This window comes from Tachypleus tridentatus, chromosome 4 (assembly GCF_004210375.1).
Source record: "Tachypleus tridentatus isolate NWPU-2018 chromosome 4, ASM421037v1, whole genome shotgun sequence".
Taxonomy (NCBI): domain Eukaryota; kingdom Metazoa; phylum Arthropoda; class Merostomata; order Xiphosura; family Limulidae; genus Tachypleus; species Tachypleus tridentatus.
In genome coordinates, this window is record NC_134828.1 from 61,622,552 (window position 1) to 61,646,558 (window position 24,007).

At 32.8% G+C, this 24,007-nt stretch overlaps 1 protein-coding gene across 11 annotated transcripts in view; it reads left to right on the forward strand.

The window, feature by feature from the left end:
* The first annotated feature begins 7,061 nt into the window (after nucleotides 1–7,061).
* Nucleotides 7,062–24,007, forward strand: part of LOC143249250 (high affinity cAMP-specific and IBMX-insensitive 3',5'-cyclic phosphodiesterase 8A-like) — a 135,713-nt gene continuing 118,767 nt past the window's right edge. For 2 of the 11 annotated variants that reach the window (XM_076498767.1, XM_076498770.1), the window contains exons 1-2: nucleotides 7,088–7,347; nucleotides 7,648–8,226. In XM_076498767.1, coding sequence (XP_076354882.1) covers nucleotides 7,963–8,226 — 264 coding nt within the window. In that variant the 5' untranslated portion in view covers nucleotides 7,088–7,347; nucleotides 7,648–7,962. Of the gene's footprint in view, nucleotides 7,348–7,647; nucleotides 8,227–24,007 lie in introns of those variants that run through there. The other 9 variants (XM_076498766.1, XM_076498772.1, XM_076498771.1 and 6 more) reach the window with 6 other exon arrangements.

Here is a 24,007-nt window from a genome sequence, read left to right on the forward strand (position 1 = left end):
TCCATTGAGTCTGATGGACCTTTAATTTGGATACAGTGTTACAAATGTAATTCTAAATATCTGCTTTAGAAACCCTAATTTATCTATGTTTTGTTACGCCAAAGATAGAAGCCATGGAGTGCTGGGTTAGAACTACGTGAACTAAGAAGAATTTTGTTTTCGGACATTTCTAGTTCAGTAGACCAAATTGTAGAAGAGCACCTATTTTAACGTCCCAACACTGGTTGCTCAGGAAATATATGTTATATCGCAATGTATGTACACAACAATTTCACCCTTCTCAGTTAAGAACTTAATTTACAGAACATGGTTCAAAACTAATGTTATTCGCAGTTGCCATTTCTTAATTATGTTGCACATCACATATCTTGGAAACCTATGACGTATAATGCTGCTAACAGAGAGCTCGTATTGATCCATCAAAACAATGTTGTTGTTTTTTATCATATTCAGCGTACGTTTGATAAATTCCCCTTGTTTTCTGAAAACTCTTTGTCCATAACTAATTGACAAAGAAAATATTCAGGGCTGTGCTCCAGCTCAGTTTTCCTGAGAGCTACTTTATTTGACAAATTACTTTAATAAGCTCTTTGTAACATATTTATATACGCTGTGTTATCTATCTTTGTTAAATTTAAACCTGTGACTAATGATAACATGGTTACATCTTCAGTTTTCGGCTCTAGTTTCTTGACATCTTTATTAAGATATATTATATTTTGTAAGTAAAAGAACAAACTGTAAGTTAACAACACTCGATCATACTGACGTAGTTAAAGGATTATCTTAACAGTTTTTATCTTGTCATACACATCAAATACATCGCGAATAAATATAACTAAAAATAAGATATTTGAGAATTTTATGAAATAAAGCCTTTTTAAAATGCTATGTATCAAATAATCTTGGTTTGTTTTATGTTTCATTGAAAACTTATTTGAGACAATTAAAAACTCATGATTAAAAGGGGGAATGTAACCTAAACATTGTCCTAATTACGAAAATTAATTTTGTTGTCACAAATCGGTTCGTTTGATAATTTCAAGCAAAGCTACTGAATAACTATCTGCGACACGGGTCCGTATTTTAGAATTGATCGACTAGACGGAAAGTGGTTAGAAAGCACCACCCACTTACACTACTCTCTAACCAAATAGTGAGATAGATTGAGGTTGGTCAGATGTGTTAAAAAAAAAACTGAGGAAAATGACACTGGGTGTAAATATAAACTGATTACTAGAACCGATGTATCCAGTGAATAATTTTTATGTATTCTAACAGCATTAATTCGATTCTTTGTTTTTGTTTAGTCTTCAGGGAGCATGAAAAATTGTTAAATACGCACATCTGTCTTTGCTATTTGACTACGTAATATGTGCTCATCTATATAAGATGGAATATTACATCCTCCCACTACAAGGAAGGAGCGATAATTATAACATTTATGCAGTTCTGGATTCTATTTTTCACATGTGATTTCTTAATTTCTATGTTAATAAATGTGTGTGTGTGTTTTCTTTCTTTTCTAATCAAAACTACGGTAATAAAAGTGGATTATATGTCACACATGGTAAGCTTTATAAGAACATCGAGGGACATTAATTAGGAGCAATATATTATATAGTAGAGGTTTAATTCCAAAGTCGTTATTTGCGGTTATATGCGTGTTAGTTAATCATAATTCAAGTTTCTACACTGTTTTTCTTACAAATTATCTATTTGAATTGTATTTCAAACCCAATTATTTGAGTATCTCTGTCATGTTGGCTACTTCTATACAAGTAAAAAAATTAGGCCCTTCTGTAATTAAAATATTTGTATCTTTCTTTTAACTTCTTTATTAACCATTTTATGCCTATAAATTGATACTCACCCATTCACTTGCTTGTGAGTCTATACATTGAGTCAGTCACACACTGTTAAAACTAGAACATTGGATCGGTATAAGTTGGGGATCATTTTAGCCAACAAACCAGTTTGTGATTTTTTTCTGTAAAGTTTAACATTTGGTGGAAAGACATATAAAAGAGCCAGGCATGGTTGCAGGTATTTTCTATTATCATATCCAAGTAACCTATACAGACGTAGAGAAAACATGAAGTTTCATTGTTGTCGATTTCTGTAATACTTTGATAAAACGTATCTTAGAATGAGAAGAACCAAAGTTTTCAATAAAGAAATATAGGGATTTACTTTATCAAATATAGAGATTTACTCTATCAAAGTTGCTTTTAAATCTAGTAGACGTAAGAGTTTCTTCTTTACAGACAAAATACTTGGGGTTTTATTAACTACACTAACGCGATTCTATTTCACTGTAAATATTGATCATGTTCGTGTCTTATTCAGGTGTTCAGGCTTTATCTGACTTAAAATCTTTCGTACTATTCATGTTTTATGTTTGTATTTTTGAATTTTGCGCAAAGCCGTCCTTAATTTAGCAGTGTAAGACTAGAGGAAGGCAGCGAGTCATCACCACCCACCGTCAACTCTTGGGCTACTCTTTTACCAACGAATATTGGGATTGATGTCACATTATAACACCACCACGGCTAAAAGGGCGAGCATGTTTGACGCGACGGGGATGCGAACTCGCGATCCTCAGATTACCAGTCGCACGCCTTAACCCACCTGGCCGTGCCATGTTTTATGTAACCTAACGCTCTCCGCGTCTCACATTAGATTACGGACTGCCTTCCGTACAATCGTTGATAAGATTTAATATTAACTTTTGACAAGCTCTGAAGACTAGAATTTTATCTCAGAAAGTTCGACGAAGATCGCAAGGATGACTGTAGCTATCGATCTGTAAGTCACACATACTAAATTAATTACAAATATATTGAATGGAAAAAAACATTACTAATCAAATAATACAACTAAAATGAAATTTCGAAGTTGTGAAAGCAAAATTAATATGCTTGCAAACAAGCAAGAAAAGTAACAGTGATAAAGTTCCGGTATATTGCGTCATATTCAGTACACTGAGAAAACTAGGGATAAACATTCTTCTAATGCTAACGTACAGTGTACGTTAAGTGCTATTTCCTTTTCGTTAAGAATAATTTATCTCTAGTAGGCAGTTTGAACAACGCTGTTGAAGTTGTGAAAAGTGATTAAAAATGACGTCGTGGAGCCTTACCTTGTTATATAATGATTTAAAGCTTAATTATAAAATGGTATTTAGATCAAGAAACGGTTGATCCAAATCTAACAAAATCATAATAAAGTAAAAGAACCATTACCACAGACACCCATAAGAATGATTGATAGTTCATTTCACAGCAATTATTTTTTGAAAATGTAGTCTTTTTTTTTACTAATAAATTCACTTCTTTATAAAGTCTCTTTCCGAAAAATTATTTTTTGTTTGTTATCTATTTAATTTTCGAGTCAGAACGAAAGTTTCTTTATCTTATCTTTCAATGACGACTGAGAACTTTAATTCTCAATATCGATTTTCATATTCCAGCCAAACCAACGATGGACATTGTATTCCCTTTATCTACCTTTAGGTGTGGGGAATCTAGTTGTTGTAGCTTATTTTTTACATAAATACACTGTCATATACTTTCAGTGTAATCGAATAATTAAGTCGGTCTACTGCCCAGTACACTTGTAGCTTTAAGTTTTCTAAGACTTAAAGATTTGTTGTCCAACTAAGGTATCGTACTCTTCAACCTGTGTAAGGTACAATCCGCTAAATTAAACTATAAAACTAAACATTCTGAAGCGCTAAGGTGAGCTAGCAAACTAGATAGCTATATCCTTTCACATGGGAATCTTCTAAAACGAAACTATGTTAACAAACGATAATCGGGAATTCAACGGTACAGAATCCTGCAAATCGTACAAATTCAAAAATGTAGAATTTTTTTTCTGAATTTCTCAGTAATAAAACTAAACATCTGGAAAATTTTTCTGAGCCAAAGAAATATGTTCACATATGAAAAGTGTATAATATTATTTGTCGTTACTAACATACGTTCTATTAATATTGTATTGTAATGTTCATTGTAATGGTATTCGTCACGTAATTTTACTGAAAAAGTAATTACTGTGAATATGCACTCAAACTTTTGACACACTTGATCAACACGGGAAAAATTTTAGTTTATAAATACAATTCCAGGAAATTTTGCATGCACAGAGAAAATTAATATTTCATACCGAGCCACTTCTATTAATAATATTGTTATAATTACTACCAAGTGAAAGTTCAACACATGATACGTTTGTTTGTTGTTAAGCAGGAATCTAGATAGTGGACTCTTTGTGATCTGCCCACAACATGTCTCCAAACTCTATTTTTTTAACGTTATAAGCTTACAGACATACATCTGATTCATTTATATTCAATACTTTTTATTTCTTTTACGGATTTATTTTACTTAAGAATTTTCAGCACACATCAAATAAACGTACTTAATGATAAATACATTGATTAAAATTATTATTCACAGGTTTTATTTTTATGCTTGAGAACAGTTATATTAATAACTTATAGTCTGTGGATAGTAATTTGACGACAGTCGTTTTCATATTGTGAAACACAATAATAATCAGATTAGATTTCCGCCATATGCAAAGTACATAGAATTTAAAAAGGTAGTATCTCACAATTTAAAAAACAAAGCAATCCAATCATTATTTGAAGTTATAGTAAAGAAAGCTTTGCACTCTAATTGTTCTAATTGCTGGGTTTCTTTCATTGTGATAACGTCTTAGAAATACTGATGAGTTAGTTGTAATTATGGGTGATTTAATAGTATCAAACACTTCATTATTATTTTTAAAAAACCAATGAACGATTTTTGCAAGGTTCATTATATTGATTTATACTTTTTTTTTGTTGTTTGTCATTAGAAGAATTAAGAGTTATTGGTGGTTTCAGATTTGAGTGCAAATATAAACAAAGCTGTACTTATTTTTCAACTAATACATTAGAGGAATGACAGTTATTTTCAATAGTATCCATCGTCCACTGTTGATATACTCTTGTGTGATCGGAAAATAAAATTAATTTATTGCTATTATAGCGCAAATAAAATATAGAGAGCGTTTATTGTGGTAAGCAGAAACAAATCATGAACCTTTGAATTCATAGTCCGAACACGCTAACTATTGGGCAACGTCCAGCTGTTCGATTTAAAAATTAACTTTACAAATAGCAATACTATATGCACTATTCATGCCAAAGTAAGTAATTACATATTAGCCAATAATTGAATTCAAGGCTTTTAAATAATATATTCCATGTTATGACGGATTTACATCACTAAAATCCGAGGTTCGATTCCCGAAGTGGGCACAGAGAATAGCCCAATGTGACTTTGCTTTAAAGAAACAAGCTTAATGATATAACATGAAATATATTTACATATATAGTTTTAAAGCACATAGGTTCGCTTTCCGGAGACTTTATCACCAAGTGGCACAGCGATATGTCTGCAGACTTACACGCTGGAAACTAAGTTTCGATACCCGTGTGAACAGAGTCCAGATAGCTCATTTACAGTTGTATAGCTTAGTCAAAACTTACACAACTTTTAATAAACCAGTGAACCTCGATCAAAGTACAAACGAAGGTACATGTTTCAAGAACATTTTTCTGTGTATGGATAAACATTTCTAATAAGATGTTAACTCTCCTGGACGTTCAACAAAATTTTTCTAATTCAACTAATAAAATTTATTCTAACGATTAATCTGTAATATATTCAAATATATAATTAATTTCATCCTTCACATTTAAGATACTACAAGTTTTATTTTGGTTGTTAAATTATTTGTTAATTTGGACTATAACTATCGTTATAAAAATGTTCTTATTTATAAGTTCAAATTATTTTAGAACACAATTGTCGTTATAAATGCTTTTATTTATAAGTTAAAATTATTTCAAGATATAATTGTCGTTATATAAATGTTCTTATTTATGGGTTAAAATTCTTTGTAACCCTGCTTACTCATTTTTTTTTGTCTAAATTTCTCGAAAAAATAAGTTTGGGTGTGAATGTAAAGGCCCATGGTTCACATCTCTTTGTCGTCAAATTGCACTTCGCATTTCGGGACGGTGGGGTTGATGACAGATACTGTTGGGTTAGAAATGTCCAACATCTGCCCAAAATTAGGGATAGTTAGTGCAACTTATTCTTGTGTATCTTTGCGTGAATATCTGCAACAGGCAGACAAATCGAAGAAGGTTTGACATACTTAAAGGTTCTTAACGTAGATAAATTAGTTCAATCATACATTAATGCTCCTTTTGTCAATAGGTTGTCTTCAACGCCGACTTCATCTATCTGTGTCAGTTATCATTTGCTGGATCATAAATTTACCTAATGCTGTAACAGATAAAATTAAACATTGTATTGAACGTTAGACCCGTACAAAGGTCGTGGTACTAAAATATACAAAAAAATCCGAAATGAGAAGAAACTATGTATGATTCACATATACATATATACATACATACAAAATATTCAAATGTTCATTTAGAACAGGTTCATAATTACAGGTTGATGACAGATATGTCATAGTTATAAAGAAAATTATAAAAACATGAAACAGGTGTGACATCATTGCAAAAGACTTAGAAATCCGCAAATATTCAAAAATATGATATTCTACTATGAGTAAATACAATAATGATATTTTTCCAAACATTATATGCATGAATCTTTGAAGATACTACATCTTAATACACGAGAAAAAAACATGTATTGCATCTTAGTGACGCATTGTTTAGCCAGATCTTAACGGTATATTTCCTTTATATTTTCCATTACTCATTTTGTATTACGAAATAGGAGGTTTTAATGATAGTAGTTTGTTTGTAATGTTTAAAGTTGACACAAAAACAGTGATTGTTATGCTATTCAAAACTTCTTACTAACTTTGCTCATTCTATAGCCACCTCATTTGTAATCTAAAACGCAAGATAATGAAGATATATACAGACTAATGTTTTGTTAGCAAACCAGTACTTGCGTCTTGGAGATTACAAAAATTGGCGTTCTCGTGGGTGAGTGTTTGACATCTAGCAAATAAGCCGTGCGGTGGCGCTTTGAGCGAATGGGGAAGGTTGTGAGGGAGCCGTTGGAGATAACGAGGTACTTTGTGCACTCAAACTAGTTTCTAGTAATAGCCAGACTGTTGTGAGAGCTTTTACCGCGCGTGGAGGTAAGCTACTTGTTTGAGTTACATGCAGTGAGCATAGAATTATTTTATTCTATTAACATAAGACATCACACCCGTGATTTTTGTTCTGTAGTTCGAAAGATGTCTTCCACAAGTGTTGGTCGGTATTTTATAGGATGGAGAAATTATGTCATGTAGGTTATGGTGAGTGTTTTATACTTGTTGAACCATTCATATGTATGTCTAACATATACTGCGTTTTCGGTTTTCTATTAGTATTTTTGTCTACTTCAAGTAATATATGCTTTTTACTTATCAAAACTAAGTAACCAAATAAGATGTATAAGCTGTACAAAACCATAGTTTTTGAGATACGTTTTCTGGGTCAAACTCCAGTTCCTAAGAGTTATGGCAAAACTGTATTGCCTTAAAAGGTAAAATATATGTTTTCCCGGTGTTTCTAATCTTATAATCTCTTTTTTTCTATCTCTTTCTCTTTTTCAGATTATTTATTTGTTTAGTGGTGTTTCTTCAGGGAACCAGAGATATCTTATTGTTTACGCAGACAGTGTAACCATAAACTCGGAAGGTATTTGATATCATGTTTTTTGGTTAATTTTTTTGGATGAAAATTCTCAAGAATATATTCACTCTATGTGTTTCCCACATCACGTATCAGTGTAAATTGTAAGGAAGATGATTGCCGGCAGCAGGAATCTGTTTTACTGTATTTTTACTTCAGCAGTTGGAAACCAAGACAAAAGCTAACAAAGCCAGTCTCAGTCTTTTTACAGCTGAAAGTAGGTTCTGTTGATAAACATGGGTTGTACACCTAGTATAAATCAGTCTGGTGTTGTACGCTGTCAGGAGTCGGACCAATCTTCATTTGACACAAACCCTAATAATCACCAAATGAACTGGCTCGAGGGGCGCTTCCGAAAGATGGTGTCGTCAGACGAGGCGGTAGAAAGCGGAGGGTCAACCGGAAATAGTTTGCAGATAGTATCCTGTTCAAAGTCAGGGACGGTACAGAGTGACCAGAACACATCTGCGCATTGGATGTACAGAGAACGTGATTTGAAGGTAGGGGCTGTCAACCATTTTACCGTTTTTTAAAAGCTATTCAGACACAAATTAAATGGACAATTTTTTCTATCTTGTAGAAACAGTGAATAAATCACAATGCATTAAAAATTACGTAGTTTTTATCTATTTGACGTGTGCGTAAATTTGTATTTCATTCTTTTTTCATATTAGTTTCGTTAATTGCAAATTATTTTACACTGTTAGCTTGCTTATTGAGTGTGGATTTACAATTAAATAAATCTAAACTTTTCGAACCTTGAATATGACACATCTTAATGAACTTTTGATAAAAGTAGACACCTTATATCGCTCACAGTAAAGGTATTCAGTCGATGAATGAATACATTTTAATCATTATAATTTTTGTTTTGTGATTTTTCATATTACTAGTTTCATCAGAAGTCATTGGTAATAAGTTTGGTTATAAATACTGCCGTTCTTTCCAATAAGCTCAGAAGTCGCAAACAAAGAACAAAACTAAGTATCCTATCAATGAAAAGCTTCAGATAATCGATGACGTTTATTTGGAAACTATTGTTCTTGGTTGATTTCGCGTTAAAAATAACGATTACAAAACAACCACATAAACAAGTAGACAAAATTTAAAATGATCTTATTGAATGGCTACACTAAATTATTGCTTGAGCTACTATATTTAGTTTTCCTAGTTTCTCTCGAACTATGAAGATAAAAATAGCAATAAATCAGACAAAATTTCAGTAGGAATATATAATTGTGGTAAGTCACAAAATATATCAATATATTCAGTCCCGGCTACAGCTTTTCTTAATATATACTAAAGCCAAATGTAAAATAAGTTTAAAATTAAATTAACGATGGTGTTGGGAAGTACAGGGGAATCTGCCTCCTCCCCTCAGCATCGATCTTTTATTTAGTTTTTCAGTTTTTTTATTTAGTTATTTGATTTTTCAATACAAATCTCTCAAAGATGTAATTATACTATATTAGAACTCTTATTTATATGAGGCCCGGCATGGCCAAGCGTGATAAGGCATGCGACTCGTAATCTGAGGGTCGCGGGTTCGCATCCCCGTCGCGCTAAACATGCTCACTATTTTATCCGTGGGGGCGTTATATATGACGGTCAATCCCACTATGCGTTGGTAAAAGAGTAGCCCAAGAGTTGGCGGTGGGTGGTGATGACTAGTTGCCTTCCCTCTAGTCTTACACTGCTAAATTCGGGACGGCGAACACAGATAGCCCTCGTGTAGCTTTGTGCGAAATTCAAAAACAAACAAACAAACTTATTTATATTATACTGCAATAACATATTTATTACACGATGTGGAACTTCCAACTTAGTGAAATTTTTATCCTGTGTGCACGTAGATTTGCAATAGTACTCACGATTTACCCGTTTCGCTTCCGTTTCCCATCAGGGATAACTTTACTTTTCTCCACTCACAGGGTGCAGATATGATGTCATGAATACGTCACACGCGGATCTAATGCACTGGCCTAAGGATAATCGGCTGGTATTCATAAGGCTTCACTTGCATGAGCCTATTTATAGAAACTAGATTTATCTAGTGAAATATTTCACAATTGTTGTTAACTCAGTACCTATAACATTTTCTCCTCCAAAAGTTAACCTAGGTAAAAATGAAGGTACAAGTCATACATAGTCTATCAACAAAGTTTATTCAAGTTTTGTTTCATTGTGTCAGATTTTATTATATTTAATATAAATCATAGAAAATTATCAGCAGTGATGTTTTTAAAAGATAAACAAACACAGTTTTCAAGTTTTAGGCTAGATTCATAAAAAAAACAAAGAAAAAATCGTGCTTGTATAGTTATTTTTTCCGCAAATGTTTCTGCATTGCAAAATGTAAGCCTAAATTAACTAGAGATAACCAGGTAAAGTGCTATCGATTATATGTTTTACTCTGTGGAAAATAGCTCCAGTACATTTTAGTCAAATCAGTTTCTCATTAACCTTTTTATTCAGCAATAAAAAAGTACTAAACTTAAACATGGACCCCTACCTATCACTCGATTCAACACTTGCATGGTTTCTGTGTGTTTCTTATAGCAAATCCACATCGGGCTGTCTTCTGTATCCACCAAGGGGAATCAAACCGCTAATTTTAGCGTTGTAAGTCCGTAGACTTACCGCTGTCCCAACGGGGAACTCACTTGCACGGAGTTATATCGATTTCAGGGAGTTCCACCCCTTTTTAGTAACCCTGCAAAGACCAAACTGAAAGAACCAAATTATGTTTTATATAGTGGTGAAGTGTACATGTTCTTCAAATTATGCATAAATATAAGTTTGTAATAGTGAGTGAAAGACAATTCAGAACACTATAAATATTATAATAAACTACAATTTGTAAATATACTAGACGTCAGTAACACTGTAAGCCTTTGTACTTTTTAGAAATAATTAGTCGATGACTAAAATAAGATATCTGGAAAATATAATAGAGGCACTTTGTTGAGCTTACAACATCATCCTTCAACTTTACATTTTATATGATATTGTGTGGGATAATGTTTAATAAAGAATTTGTACTTCTGTGGATATCGGGTTTTAAATCAGCTCGTCATATTGTCTGGTCATAGACACTGGGAAGATCTTCATCTGGGTCTCTGCTTTGCAATAAAGAAAAGAATCTCAGTTTACAACAAATCTTACTGACAAGGTCTAGTCTACAAAATATACTAAATGTGTCAGGACATACCCGTGCTGTGTTGCAAGGTTCAAAGGTCCTCTCAGGATTCACGAATGACCCAATGTACAGATGAAGTTCAAATTACTACTATAGCTGCCATACAGGGGATATATACTCTGGGCGAGATTACGACAAACAAATTCACAAACACACTTCATAAATAACTGGAACAATACACTTCAAGAAAATCGATTTTGTTCTACAGCATGAGCTCCCATTTAATAAAAAGTAACCGTAGTACTGCTGATAATTACAACCTCTGATTTATATTCAGCGAAATATGTTATCATTACTTTTACGAAGCAGGGTCTGTCCCTTCTGTTTCCCTTCGGTTCGTTTATCTTCAGGTTCATATGGTGATTACTGATCAATGATATACAATAACTGGTTTATTCAGTCAAGCGGTTCACATGTCAAGCCTTTCTTTTATTAAATAAATTGCTACAAACAGTTTTTTGAGTCTACATTTTAGACGTTTCGCTGTTTTGGTGGAAAAAATCCCTTTGTGATGAAATGCACTATTTTAGTAGTCATGCCTAAAAACACAAAGCAACGTTTTTGAAGTTTTTATAACATGCATTTCATTTCAAGATGTCATCCTTTTTTAAAGTACAGATCGTGTTTGGGTTTTGGTAGGTTTCCAGAAAACTGCAGACATTCTCAAAGCTCTAATTATTCTACATAATTATCAAGACAGAGCTATGTAGAAAATTATAATAAAATTTTGTTTACATTTCTGCTGAAAAATATTCAGTAAAACAGTTAACAAACTACGGTGAATAGGTGGAAAAGAAAAACTAATAACAATATACATTTGCCTGGCACCCCAGAGGCTTAGCGGTATGTCTGTGGACTTACAACGCTAAAAAGTGGGTTTTGATACCCGTGATGGGCAGAGAACAGATAGTCCATTGTGTAGCTTTGTACTTAATTCAAAACAACAAATAACAGCATTTGCCTGTATTAACAGAACTGATTTATTCGTCATAGTCACTTCTTGAAATTTCGCAGTTCAAAGTATGGAGTTTTCTCTAAAGTATATTAAAAAATATTACAATACCTAAATTGATTTACAATTACAACATATTATAATCAACATTCACTATTTTTTTTATTCAGTATATTTAGTTTTACCTTTGATAACACACCTCGTAAACGCCAATAACAAGAAAATAACTAACTGAATTATTTTAAATATCGTTGTACACTTCCAAGATTGGCCCTCTTTACAAATAATAACAAGTTTAAATATTTTCAGTGTACAAACTTATAGTTAGACAGTTAATTTAGGAACAAAATGTTCTTTGAAAACCGGGAAAAATATTATTAACTTGATTGAATCGATAGTGACACCTAGTGGGAAATATCCTAATTATTTTTTCTCATAGACTTGCTAGGCCTATTTGTTTGTTGGCAAGCGTAATGTTACTCAAGGGGCTTGTGCTGTGCCAGCTGTGGATATCGAAACCTCGTATCTGTTGTTATAAACCCTCACACCTTCCGCTGAGACACCAGCAGTAGCCGCTATGTTGGACGTCGACATACAAACTGAAACGTTTAACCTTAAAATTGTTATAAGCGTCCAGATTAAACTGTGGTGGCTCTCGATAAGCCTGAATACTTATAACGCTAAAATTCGAGTTTCGATACCAGCTGTGAGGAGAGCATAAATAGCTCATTGTGCAGCTTCGCGTTAATCAATACACAGAAATAAATTAGTGCGACATCTACGTTATTTTAACCTTCAATGTAATGCTTTAAGTCTATATTGTAAAAGCGAACCAACTATTTGATCTTGAGCCCTGAAGGGTTTATGTGTTCGTGATTTACCTACTTGCTCATTTCCTTCGTAATTTTATCGAGATTAATAAAAATGATGGAAGTTAAAAAGAGCACCAGAACCATCAGAAAAGTCGTATAAAAACATATCAAATAATGGATAGCAGAACACCAAGTTGAATATAATTAACGTATCATTACATTGACAACAAAGTGGTGGTGGTGAATAATTATCGTAAAAGCGCTTTTGAAAGGGGTGTACTTTCAGAAGGTAATATTTCCAGTTCGGAGTTAACAAGACTGATAAGAAATGTTATACAAGTAATTAGACGCCATTTTAATTGTACATTCAAACAGTTTTGGTAAACTGTGAATTATATTCATGATCTAAAATTATGCCGATACTAAAAGTCTGAGGGGAGTTTCGTTTATCAAGCAGATAACTCTGTCTGTAGATTATAGGTTTCGTTAACGCCATCACGCGCTTTATGATTAGATTTAAGAACAGGCGTGTCTTGTAAAGGTGTAGGCTGAACAAATGAACGATAACATGATTAGTGGTGTACTTGTGGCAAGAACGTGAACGCTGTAGGTGTAGCGTCACCTTTGTACACTTTCCATACATGTAGCCCGAAACCCTTGAGTGATAAAACGTTTTTGTTTCTTTTTAAAATGTTTAACATTTCGTTTTTAAATGATTAGGCGTTAAAAGCAAAAAAAAAAAAAAAAAAATGTACTGTTTTTATTCTACTTTAATTTTGTTACATTACCTGTATTATTTCATTCTTCTGTAATCCTATTAGATTTCAAAGTATCTCATTTAGGCTTTTTTTTCTGCCATGGTCGTTTCTGATTTGGTTTGCATCACATTTCTGTTATTTTATCCTTCTTTGATTTTGTTAAATGGCATTTCATTTAAGCCTTTATTATTATTATTATTATTCTGCTGTGATCGTGTTAGATTTAGCTGACACCTCAGCTCTACGCTCTTTTGTCCTGGTGTGATGAAAAGGTGTCGATTATAAATTAGGAAAACAGAAGGAAGAACGATTTAAGTTTTTAAGTGACATGAGGTCACAACAAAAACTAGAACCTTCTGCTTTTAGTGGTTTAGAGTTTAAATTTGAGAACACCTCAATACCTTAGAAATCCTCGTCGAAACTCTACACACACACACACACACAATGATTTAATATAACTTTTAAATAACAGCAGCCCTGAAGTACCCTACTTTAGTTGCATTTTGTTCTTGAAAAGAAAATTTTCAGTGTAACAACGTTATGTACGCCTTCTATTTAAAATAAAATTTTTCTCTAAAAATACTGATTTATCTGATATCAGGTAATATTTAAAGTTAATACTTATTTTAATAATGTGTCAGTGACCACATCTATTGCTATGCCTATTTATGTATCTGTTTACGTTTCTATTTTTGTGTATGTATTTGTACAGGCGTGTTTATATAAGTGTTTGTATCTATGTGGGAATGTATGTGTCTGTATTTGTATCTATGCATGTGTATTTAACTGTTGGATGTGACTGTGTATGTATCTAGATTGGTATGTCGACGTTATGTATCTGTCTGTGTCTATGTTTGTGTCTGTTTTTATGTATGCATCTATGTGGATGTACATACTTATGTAATTGTGCTGGTGTGTATGTGTGATTGTTTATATTAACTATTTCTGTAGATGTGTTAGTATTTGTATAGATGTCGCTCTGTATGCAACGGTGGCAGTATAAATATTTTACTGTTTATTTAAAGTAATGTTTTAGCTTTTATTGCCATTCTGTAAATAACGTCCACAAATAACTTGTGGAAAAAAACATAGTTCCAAGTTTATTTATTATACTTTTGTTTCTTATTTTTAATTGGTGTTTATGGTAGAGCAGAGTTTTGAGTCCATGTCAAAGCAACAAAGTGGAAATAGAGAACATAAGGCGATACCTTCTCGTTTGTCAAGAAACTGAAGTAGTGCATTTGTTTTTATCAGAAATAATACACCAAGGAAAGCGTATTTTGTCTTAAATATGCATTACTGTTTTTCATGTAAGTTGTATTAACACTTTAACACTGATAGTACATTTGGGTAAATAACAAAAAAAAAAAAAAACCAAAAAATAGTATTCTATTCTAAAATATATATATATATATATATATATCTGAAGCTTTAAGACGAAAGTAAGGTTCTACTCTAAAAAAGAAAAAAGAAATTTATACCTAAACCTATAAGAACGAGATAATATTCTACTCTAAAACAACAAAATCTATACCTAAAGCTGTAAGACCAAGTCACTAAATCGTTTAAAAAGTATATAACAATGAAAAATGGAGCTGGAATTGTAGAACCAAATATCAAATGTGGTTTGCAATTTTAAAGTCAGTTCATTGTTCAGCTAAACTGACTGTTTGTCATTTGAAACATGTCTATAGTGTAACTACATATACGTAACATATACTTAACTTGATTATTATCATTACATTAGGATAAACTGACATACCGATTTGAGTTGCAACATCGTAATCTACATGACCTTGCTGAGAACATTATACTTAAAACTATACAAATAGATACAAACTCTGTATTATTATCAGAAACTACCACTACTAGTATAACTTGTGCTGATTCTTAAAACTGTACAGGCAGATCCAAATTCAGTAATACTATCATAAACTGCCGAATACTGCTATAACTTGTGCTAATTCTTATGTTGAAGAAGAAACGTATGAAGAAACTGAAAACGTATTACCTTCAAGTTTATCTTCTAAATCATGTGGTAATTGGAAAAAAACAAAACAAAAAACGAAGTTCTATATTAGATTTTGTTGGTCAGATTTTTTGTACATGTTATTAATTTCAAATATACATCACGAGTGGCACTTTTTAAATTTAGAATGTAATTTGCCTCATTCTATTTTATTAGTTATTGCACTCTTTTCTTTTTTCTTTTGAATTAAATGAATGCGAAAAAAATCAACTTTTATTCTGCCAAAACTTAAAAAATTGTTTATGCTAGGTGTTACACAGTGTTACACACGTTATTACCAGAATTATTCAGCGTTTGGTTTGTTTGTTTGTTTGTTTGGAATTTCGCACAAAGCTACTCGAGGGTTATCTGTGCTAGCCGTCCCTAATTTAGCAGTGTAAGACTAGAGGGAAGGCAGCTAGTCATCACCACCCACCGCCAACTCTTGGGCTACTCTTTTACCAACGAAAAGTGGGATTGACCGTCACATTATACGCCCCCACGGCTGGGAGGGCGAGTATGTTTAGCGCGACGCGGGCGCGAACCCGCGACCCTCGGATTACGAGTCGCACGCCTTACGCGCTTGGCCATGCCGGGCCCAGCGTTTGGTATTATGGTTTAATTAACGTGAACGACACTGCAGAGGAACATCTGATTTTGGAAAAGGTGTTTAATAAACAAACTTATGTGCCATATTTGGTAAGTCTAGGGAAATTTTGATCGTTAAAAGTGTAGTCAAAATCTATTATAAGCAAGAAATAATAACAAAATATTTCATCATTGTTGATGTCCTGAATATCACAGTCTTTTTTTCGGAAGAACATATTAGTGGTAATGTGAAGTGGATGTTCGTAAAATGAAGCTTGGACTAGAAGTCTTACCTGAAACCGTATGAGAAAGTCTAGGCCGTGAAATTCTCATGAAAGTTTTCAAAACAATGAATAAAGAAATATTTCTTTAACTTAAAGACCAAAGAAGAATTTTCGAAACTTTTTTTCTGAAAGATAACCGCACACTATGTGTTTGTTTGTCTACCATAAAACTTTTAGTGACAACATTTAATAACACAGAAATAGCAAGGGCTGCGCCCACGGGTCTGCTTCAAAAAGAATGTTTATCAGTAGTGACATCCTCTATCAACATGGGCGTTCTACGTGTCAAAAGATACACTTGTAATGAAAGCACCGAGAAATGTGCACATCACCAGTTAAGAAGGAGAAAGACCAGTGAAAACGAAAAATATAGCAAATCATTTCCAAAATTTGTACATTAATTTGGCAACAAATGTCAAGACAGTGTTAGGAAGTTGAAACTACTGCCTCTGATTATTCAACCTCCTTCATCCTGAGTCTTAAGATAGCTCTCAAAGCATGAGAGTTATGTCCGTAGAAAACGCTTGTACAGGTGATTGCTATTGTTGCGAAATATGCTGTCAACAGAGATTCTGTAATATTCGCAGACTTAACGTGATAACTTTACACACAAGGCTCAGTACGTTATTAAATCTTAATATGGTTCTAAAAGTTCCAGTTCATTGACTAAAATACGTTTGGTTTTTTTCATAAATGTTATCACCTGTCTGAACTACGCGTATTTCTTTTGAATAGGTCAGAATATGTTACTTGTTAATCGTAGAAAACTATGAGCTATTGATGGGGAAGTGTCTCTTATATGTAAAGCTGCACAATGTTATATCTGTACTGTACTCACTGTAGGGATTAAACTCCGAATTTAACATGATAAACCCTCAAGTTTAATGCTGAGCCATCGAGGGCAAATAGTGAAAACAAACATAAGTATGGTGACATTTCGGTTGAAATTCAAACACTACAAATAGGTAAATTTATTGTTTTCAACCAAATAAACATAATTCTGGTGATTTTTTGGTTGCAATTCAAACACTACAATTTGATAAATTTATTGTTTTCAACCAGTTGAACATAACTTTGGTAACTTTTTGTTTGTAATTCAAACACTACAATTATTCTAATTATTGATTTCGTCAAGACTGTTGTCAGAAATGTCGACTATTTTTAATGTCTTTATTACATCTTAAGTTATTTTTATCTCGACAATAAGTAAAACTAGCTACGTAAATTAAATGTTTTGAATGAACTATATTTGTATATCTCTATCATATTTTAACTTGGTACATTATTGCCTTTTTAATTATATTATCTTGTGCCATTCAATATTATATTATTTCAACCCGTATTATATGTAACGTACATATAATATTAGGTAAAAACTATTTTTCGGTGGGCTCAGCAAATTGCCCAATGTGGCTTCGCTATGTGAAAACAGACACACAAAAAAAACTATCTGAGGTTATGTAACCATTTTAATCAATATTTATCCAGCGTTATACAGTTCTAAGAGCTCATGATTAAATTCAAAGAAGAATATAGTATGTCAACCATATACTATGTCTGCAATAACCTATGCCGACGAGACTTTTCATTTAATACCGTGGTTAATCAGGTTGGCTCAGGTACGACAAATATAATAGTGACGTAACCGCTATACGTATGCCATCATTTTTCATGAACAACTACTGTTATGGTTCGGACCAGATTAACCAAGTCCACTGCAATTGTTATCAGTTTTATTTATGTCATTTAGATATAAGATTTGTAGGATAATGTTCAATAACATAATATCATTCTTTATTTTAACACCAATTATTGATTTATGTTATATTTATAATTCGAAGAGCGTGAATGTCCCTAACGTACTAAAAAAGGAATGTAGTGTCTAAAAATGTTACAAGCCTAATTCTAGGGTCTTATGACAAATATAACTGTAATAATTCTTCGCCGGTTTGTATCAAGTGACTTATATAAATAGTCTTCCAACCACTGCTGTGTTTCTTGTATCCCAACTGCTTTGAAGAGCTCTGGGTTGAGCGAAACGCGTCGTCGACAACAGATATGACAAACACAATGCGATTGAAATACTATTAATATACGTGTTTTTCTAATTCTTCAAATTTCCTAAGGGACTGGGTAAGGAAGTTTAGTGTTTAGTACTAGCGTCGTATGACAAGTATATTTTCCAATGCTACTTAAGACCATGCATTACAATATATTCAAGTATTTGGTATAGAATCAGTCAAGATGTATCAGTAATTAATAATTTAAAGAAACTTGTGATTTCTTAGTATCTTCAGATGAGTTTTATAAAGTACCCAATTTATTAATGTGTGTTTCACATTAACTATTAACTATCCGTTTAGTAATTTTTCTGTGTGTTTCATTAATCGCAAAGTATCTTGATGTGTGTGTGTGTGTCTAATTACCGCATAGTATCTTTATTTCTGTGTATTTTATTAATCGCTTAGTATTTTAACGTGTGTTTGTTAAATTAAACGTTTAGTATCTCGATTCATTTTTATTAGACCCTCCAGTGGTATGTCTGCGGACTTCCAACGCTAAAAACCGGGTTTCGATACTCATGGTGGGCAGAGCACAGATAGCCCATTGTGTAGCTTTGTGATTAATTCGAAACATCCTTTTCATTCTTATTTTGAAGTGTTTCGTTAACCTCTTCGTATTTTTATGTGTATATGTTTTTGTTGACGAACGTTTTGGATCGGCTAAGATTTTATCATAATAAAAATCAAAGAAACTTGCAAAAAATAAACTTCTTAACAAGTGCATCTATTAGAAATGTATACCTTAACTTAATCATAACAAAGATAGGTTTAATGCATTTTTTTTCTAACCGGCATTACAAATTCATTCTAGGACTAGACGTTATTTATTTAGCTCAAAACTATAAAATGAGTTAGCTGCTCTATGTTCATATTGGGGAATCGAACACCGTGTTTTAGCTTTGTTAGTCCGCACACTTACTGAGGACGAGGACAAACTACCAGCAACTATTGAACTGGTAAACTGAAAGATAACCACATAAATACTCTTTTGTAAATTTGAATCACAATAACCTGCCTATCCTTTCAGCTGTATTTACATTGTTTATGCGTTATTTATTTTGTGTGAAATTTGCATAATCCCTCAAATAATTTATTTATATGTTTAGCGTAATTTTAATATAGTAAATCACCACTGTGAATCCAAATTTAGGAGGTTATAATAAATATTCAGTAACTAAAATACTTATTTTATTAAATAGTTTGAGTGCTGATAAAAATACTGGGTTTAAAGCGATTATGTAACCTTATTCAAGTTACTGTTATGTAATGCAAGAAGAAACGTCTTATTGGTGCACACTACAGTTGTTTGTGCAGTGAAAGTACGGGTTGATCGTAAGAGTACCCACAGATTAACAAAATAGATGATAATTTTTTTTTTCCGCTGCGTAACCGTGGCATTCCACATTATCCCTGCCAAATTGTAAAACAGTGATCTTTTTAAGCTCGAACGGTAGTAAACATAGATTGGTGAATGAGTCTCGTGAAATACAAAATATATATAACTTCGCACAAAGCTACAAGAGGGCTATCTGTGCTAGCCGTCCCTAATTTAGCAGTATAAGACTAGAGGGAAGGCAGCTAGTCATCACCACCCACCGTCAACTCTTGGGCTACTCTTTTACCAACGAATAGTGGGATTGACCGACACATTATAACGCCCCCACGGCTGAAAGGGCGAGAATGTTTGGTGCGACGGGGATGCGAACCCGCGACCCGCAGATTACGAGTCGTACGCCTTAACACGATTGGCCATGCCGGACCATATTAATTTAAAAGCTCGATTCAGTTTTAAAAATCTCTTTAAAATTTTGAGGAAAATAAAAATATATTTTGAGCAGCTAACAAGGCACTTTTACTTCTATATAATTTCAATATATCTTATATATTTTTGCTTATTCCTACTCAACTATTACAACCTATTACAATAAAAATGATAAAAAACACATACATACACATGTACATATATGAAGAAAATGACAGTAACAGAAAACAGAAAAAGAAAACCTTAGTTGTTTTTAAGACCGTCTGGTATTAGTTCTAAAAGAGCTCGATTAATGAAAACATTTTTTAAATTTACCAGCAATTGTATTCAAATATCACTTAAATTAGAAATTCATTAAAAATATTCATTACTATTTATTATTCGCGAAGGTTATAATTCTTGGGCGTGATTACATTGTTGCAAAACGTTTTTTTTATCAATACTTTTATCGGTCTTTCTCTTTGTTAATGTTTTATGCTTATCTGTATTTTATCTGGCGCTTTACCTTTGTCTATTGTAATAATATTCAAATTTGTCTGTCCTCAAAATGCGTGAGGAGTTCCTTTCAAGAAATATAAACAAATTTCGGATATAAATATATTTAAAAGACACTTTGTACAACAACATATTAAAAGTTCATCAAAGTTTTTAAAAAGTTCTAACGTTAAGTGTACAATAGCATTATAAGTTCATTTATTAATAATATTAAGTACGGTAAAGTTTATTATTAAACACACTAAAGCTAAAAACGTACATAAATTACATCGTTAATTTATCTAATATAGACCATAATTAATAAAGACTTAACTAATCCTAAGCCTAAGATAAGTGGACTTCTACACTTCGGTGTCTGCGGCTAGAATTCTTTTGTATTATTCTAGAAATCCTGTATCTAAAGAGGTCATACAGAAATAAAGTTATTAACTTCGCCGCATATTGCTTCCGCGTCTCTGCTAATATTGTTAGTGTTATATTATCTGCTAACACTTTACGCTTATATTGTTAATTTTCTGTTGACGCTTTTCGTTTATACTGCTAATTTTATATCTTCTAGTTTCAGCACAAATTAGTTTGAATGAGACACAACTAGATTATTTTTTATTTATTCAAGTTTTAAGTTTTTCTTTAGCCTTGATTTATTCTTATTGTTAAACCTTTGTACTTACGTAAAGAAACGGAGAAAAATTTTCATACTGATCTATTTTCTAAATCACTTTCTGTTATCCTTTTTTATGTCAATACCACAACGCATTAATACTTGGTAAGGTGCGTTTCTCTGATTTTATATGCATAACTGTGTGTATCATATATTAATGCACCGTCAATGCTAATTGATTGACATTCAGCTTTGTAACGTACACACAGCTAAAATGTGAGGAATATCGCACGAATTCAAACCCCGCTCATTAGCTCCAAAATCTGAAGTTCTTCCAAAGGTCTAATTTGCGCCCTAAAATTTATACTGTTAATACGTTTAATAATAATTTTTGCTACTATGGAAAAACCTAGCAAAATTCACTTTGAGATCAAATCCACAATGTTTTTATTAAATGCTACATAAAGCCTATTTATAAATGTTGAAGTTTAATTTGTATTGTTCGGATTCTTTCTTAATGATAGGCTGTTTAGATAGGAATGTGGACTGACAAGGTAAATAAAGCAGACTGACAAATATATATTCAATATAAATAAGCAACTGACAACAAGAACAAATGACAAAAATGAGAGAAACGAAAATAAACATTCTCAAAAGGTTTCCGTTTTAACAACACCTTTTAGGCTCAGGTCTGTATTAAAATAAGCTATCCAAATGGCGACAAAACAGAAGAATAGGATTATTATTAGAAAATATATTGTGACGTCAAATAAACTGTTTATAAAAAAAAAATGAATAAAAATCCTGTAACCTGAGCGCTTTCGAAAGGTGGAGCTTTCTTCTTCAGAAACTTCTGAAAAAGAAACGTTTTTTTTGTTTTGTTTTTGAATTTCCCGCAAAGCTACACGAGAGCTATCTGCGCTAGACGTCCCTAATTTAGCAGTGTAAGGCTAGAGGAAAGACAGCTACTGATCACCACCCACCGCCATCTCTTGAGCTACTCTTTTACCAACGAATAGTGGGATTGATTGTAACATTATATCGCTCCCACGGGTGAAAGGGTGAGTATGTTTCATGTGACAGAAATTCGAACCCGCGACACTCAGGTTACGAGTCGAGTGCCTTAGCCACCAAGCCATGCCGGGCCCTTTCATAAAGCCAACTGTTTTACCAAAAGCGTGTTTGCAATCTAAAACTGAGTGTCTTGTCTCTAATGTTATCTACCAGCTTACATGTAATATCTGCCATCACAGGTACGTGAGAGAAACCGAAATAACCCTACTCGCAAGGATTGGAGAACATATTAACGCCTTTATAAAGAACAGAAGCGCAACTGCATTTTGAATTTACGACTTATTTCTCAACTCAGGCTTGCAACTAGAGATTACACGTAATAGAAAGTGTATCACCATCGCTGTATGGGTCCTATTTTACAGATTTCTCTCTCAATAAGGGTATTCCACATTGTTGTTTCTACACAAATTTTATTTCTCTATCACAGACCTTTTCTGTTTTTGATCCAGTTTTCTTAATAAATAGTTAATAATGCCAATAATATAAGTTACAACTAAAGGATATAAGCCATAAAAACCAGTGCTATTAAAAATTGATGAAAATTAGTATTAAAACTAAAACAAATATGTAAATCGCTCTTTCTTATCATTATCCTTTAGTTCATAACGAAATAAATCTGTCGTCATAGATGTTGAGAATATTCTATCTATCAGAGATGATCCAAACGCAAGTGTCAAGTTATTAGCCTTTAAGGAAGATGAAACCAGGAATTAGAAGTTATGTACTTTAACCAACAGTATCTGAACTTCTACTGCCTTTCATCGTGTGCAGCCGTTCATGAGAAGGTAGTCACCTCTAATGTATTGACGAAACAGGACGGGAAGATTTTATTTTGAAAGAACAACTTTCCTTATGGATTAAACTAGGATTTTCCAAATCAAGGCGTATAATCTTTTAGTACACCTATTTGTAAACCTATGTTTATTTCAAACTGTAGGATGGAAATTGGGAGTCATACAAATGTAGAAATACAGGGTGGTGTTTCCTAATAGAAGGTTGTTTTAAAATCTTTATTTTTTTTTAGATCAAAATACATGCAATATTATCATACTTCGTAACTAAAGTTTTACTTTTAAATTAAAGACAGACTGATTTGTTTTACCCTAAACATTAAGAATATATTAAAAACATATTATATTACAATACAGTGGCTGAAATGCAAAAGAAAACACATTTTAACATAATAAGTTTGAGAGTTTATCATTCTCAAGTTGAGGGTTCGACCATTGTGATGATCACTTCGTATATAGTCCATCAAGTATAAATGATAACGAAGCTTCTTTTACTTGCTACGCTTATTTCGGTGTATGAATAGGCGTGTGTGTGTTTTGTTATAGCAAAGCTACATCGGGCTGTCAATTGAGTCCACTGAGGGGAATCGAACCCCCTGATTTTAGCGTTGTAAATCTGTAGACTTACCGCTGTACCAGCGGGGGACGTAATATAAATGTGTGTTTGCGTGTTTTTCTTATAACAAAGCCACATTGGGTTATCTGCTAAGTCTACCGAGGGGAATCAAACCCCTGATTTTAGCGTTGTAAATCCGTAGACTTACCACAGTACCAGCGAGGAATCTAAGACTAGGCAACTTAAGTAATTCATATTCTTATAGTTAATCTCCATAAAGGAAACAAGTCTGTGACTTTTTCGAAACGTCGATATTGAATTAATTTGTCGTTCGTTGC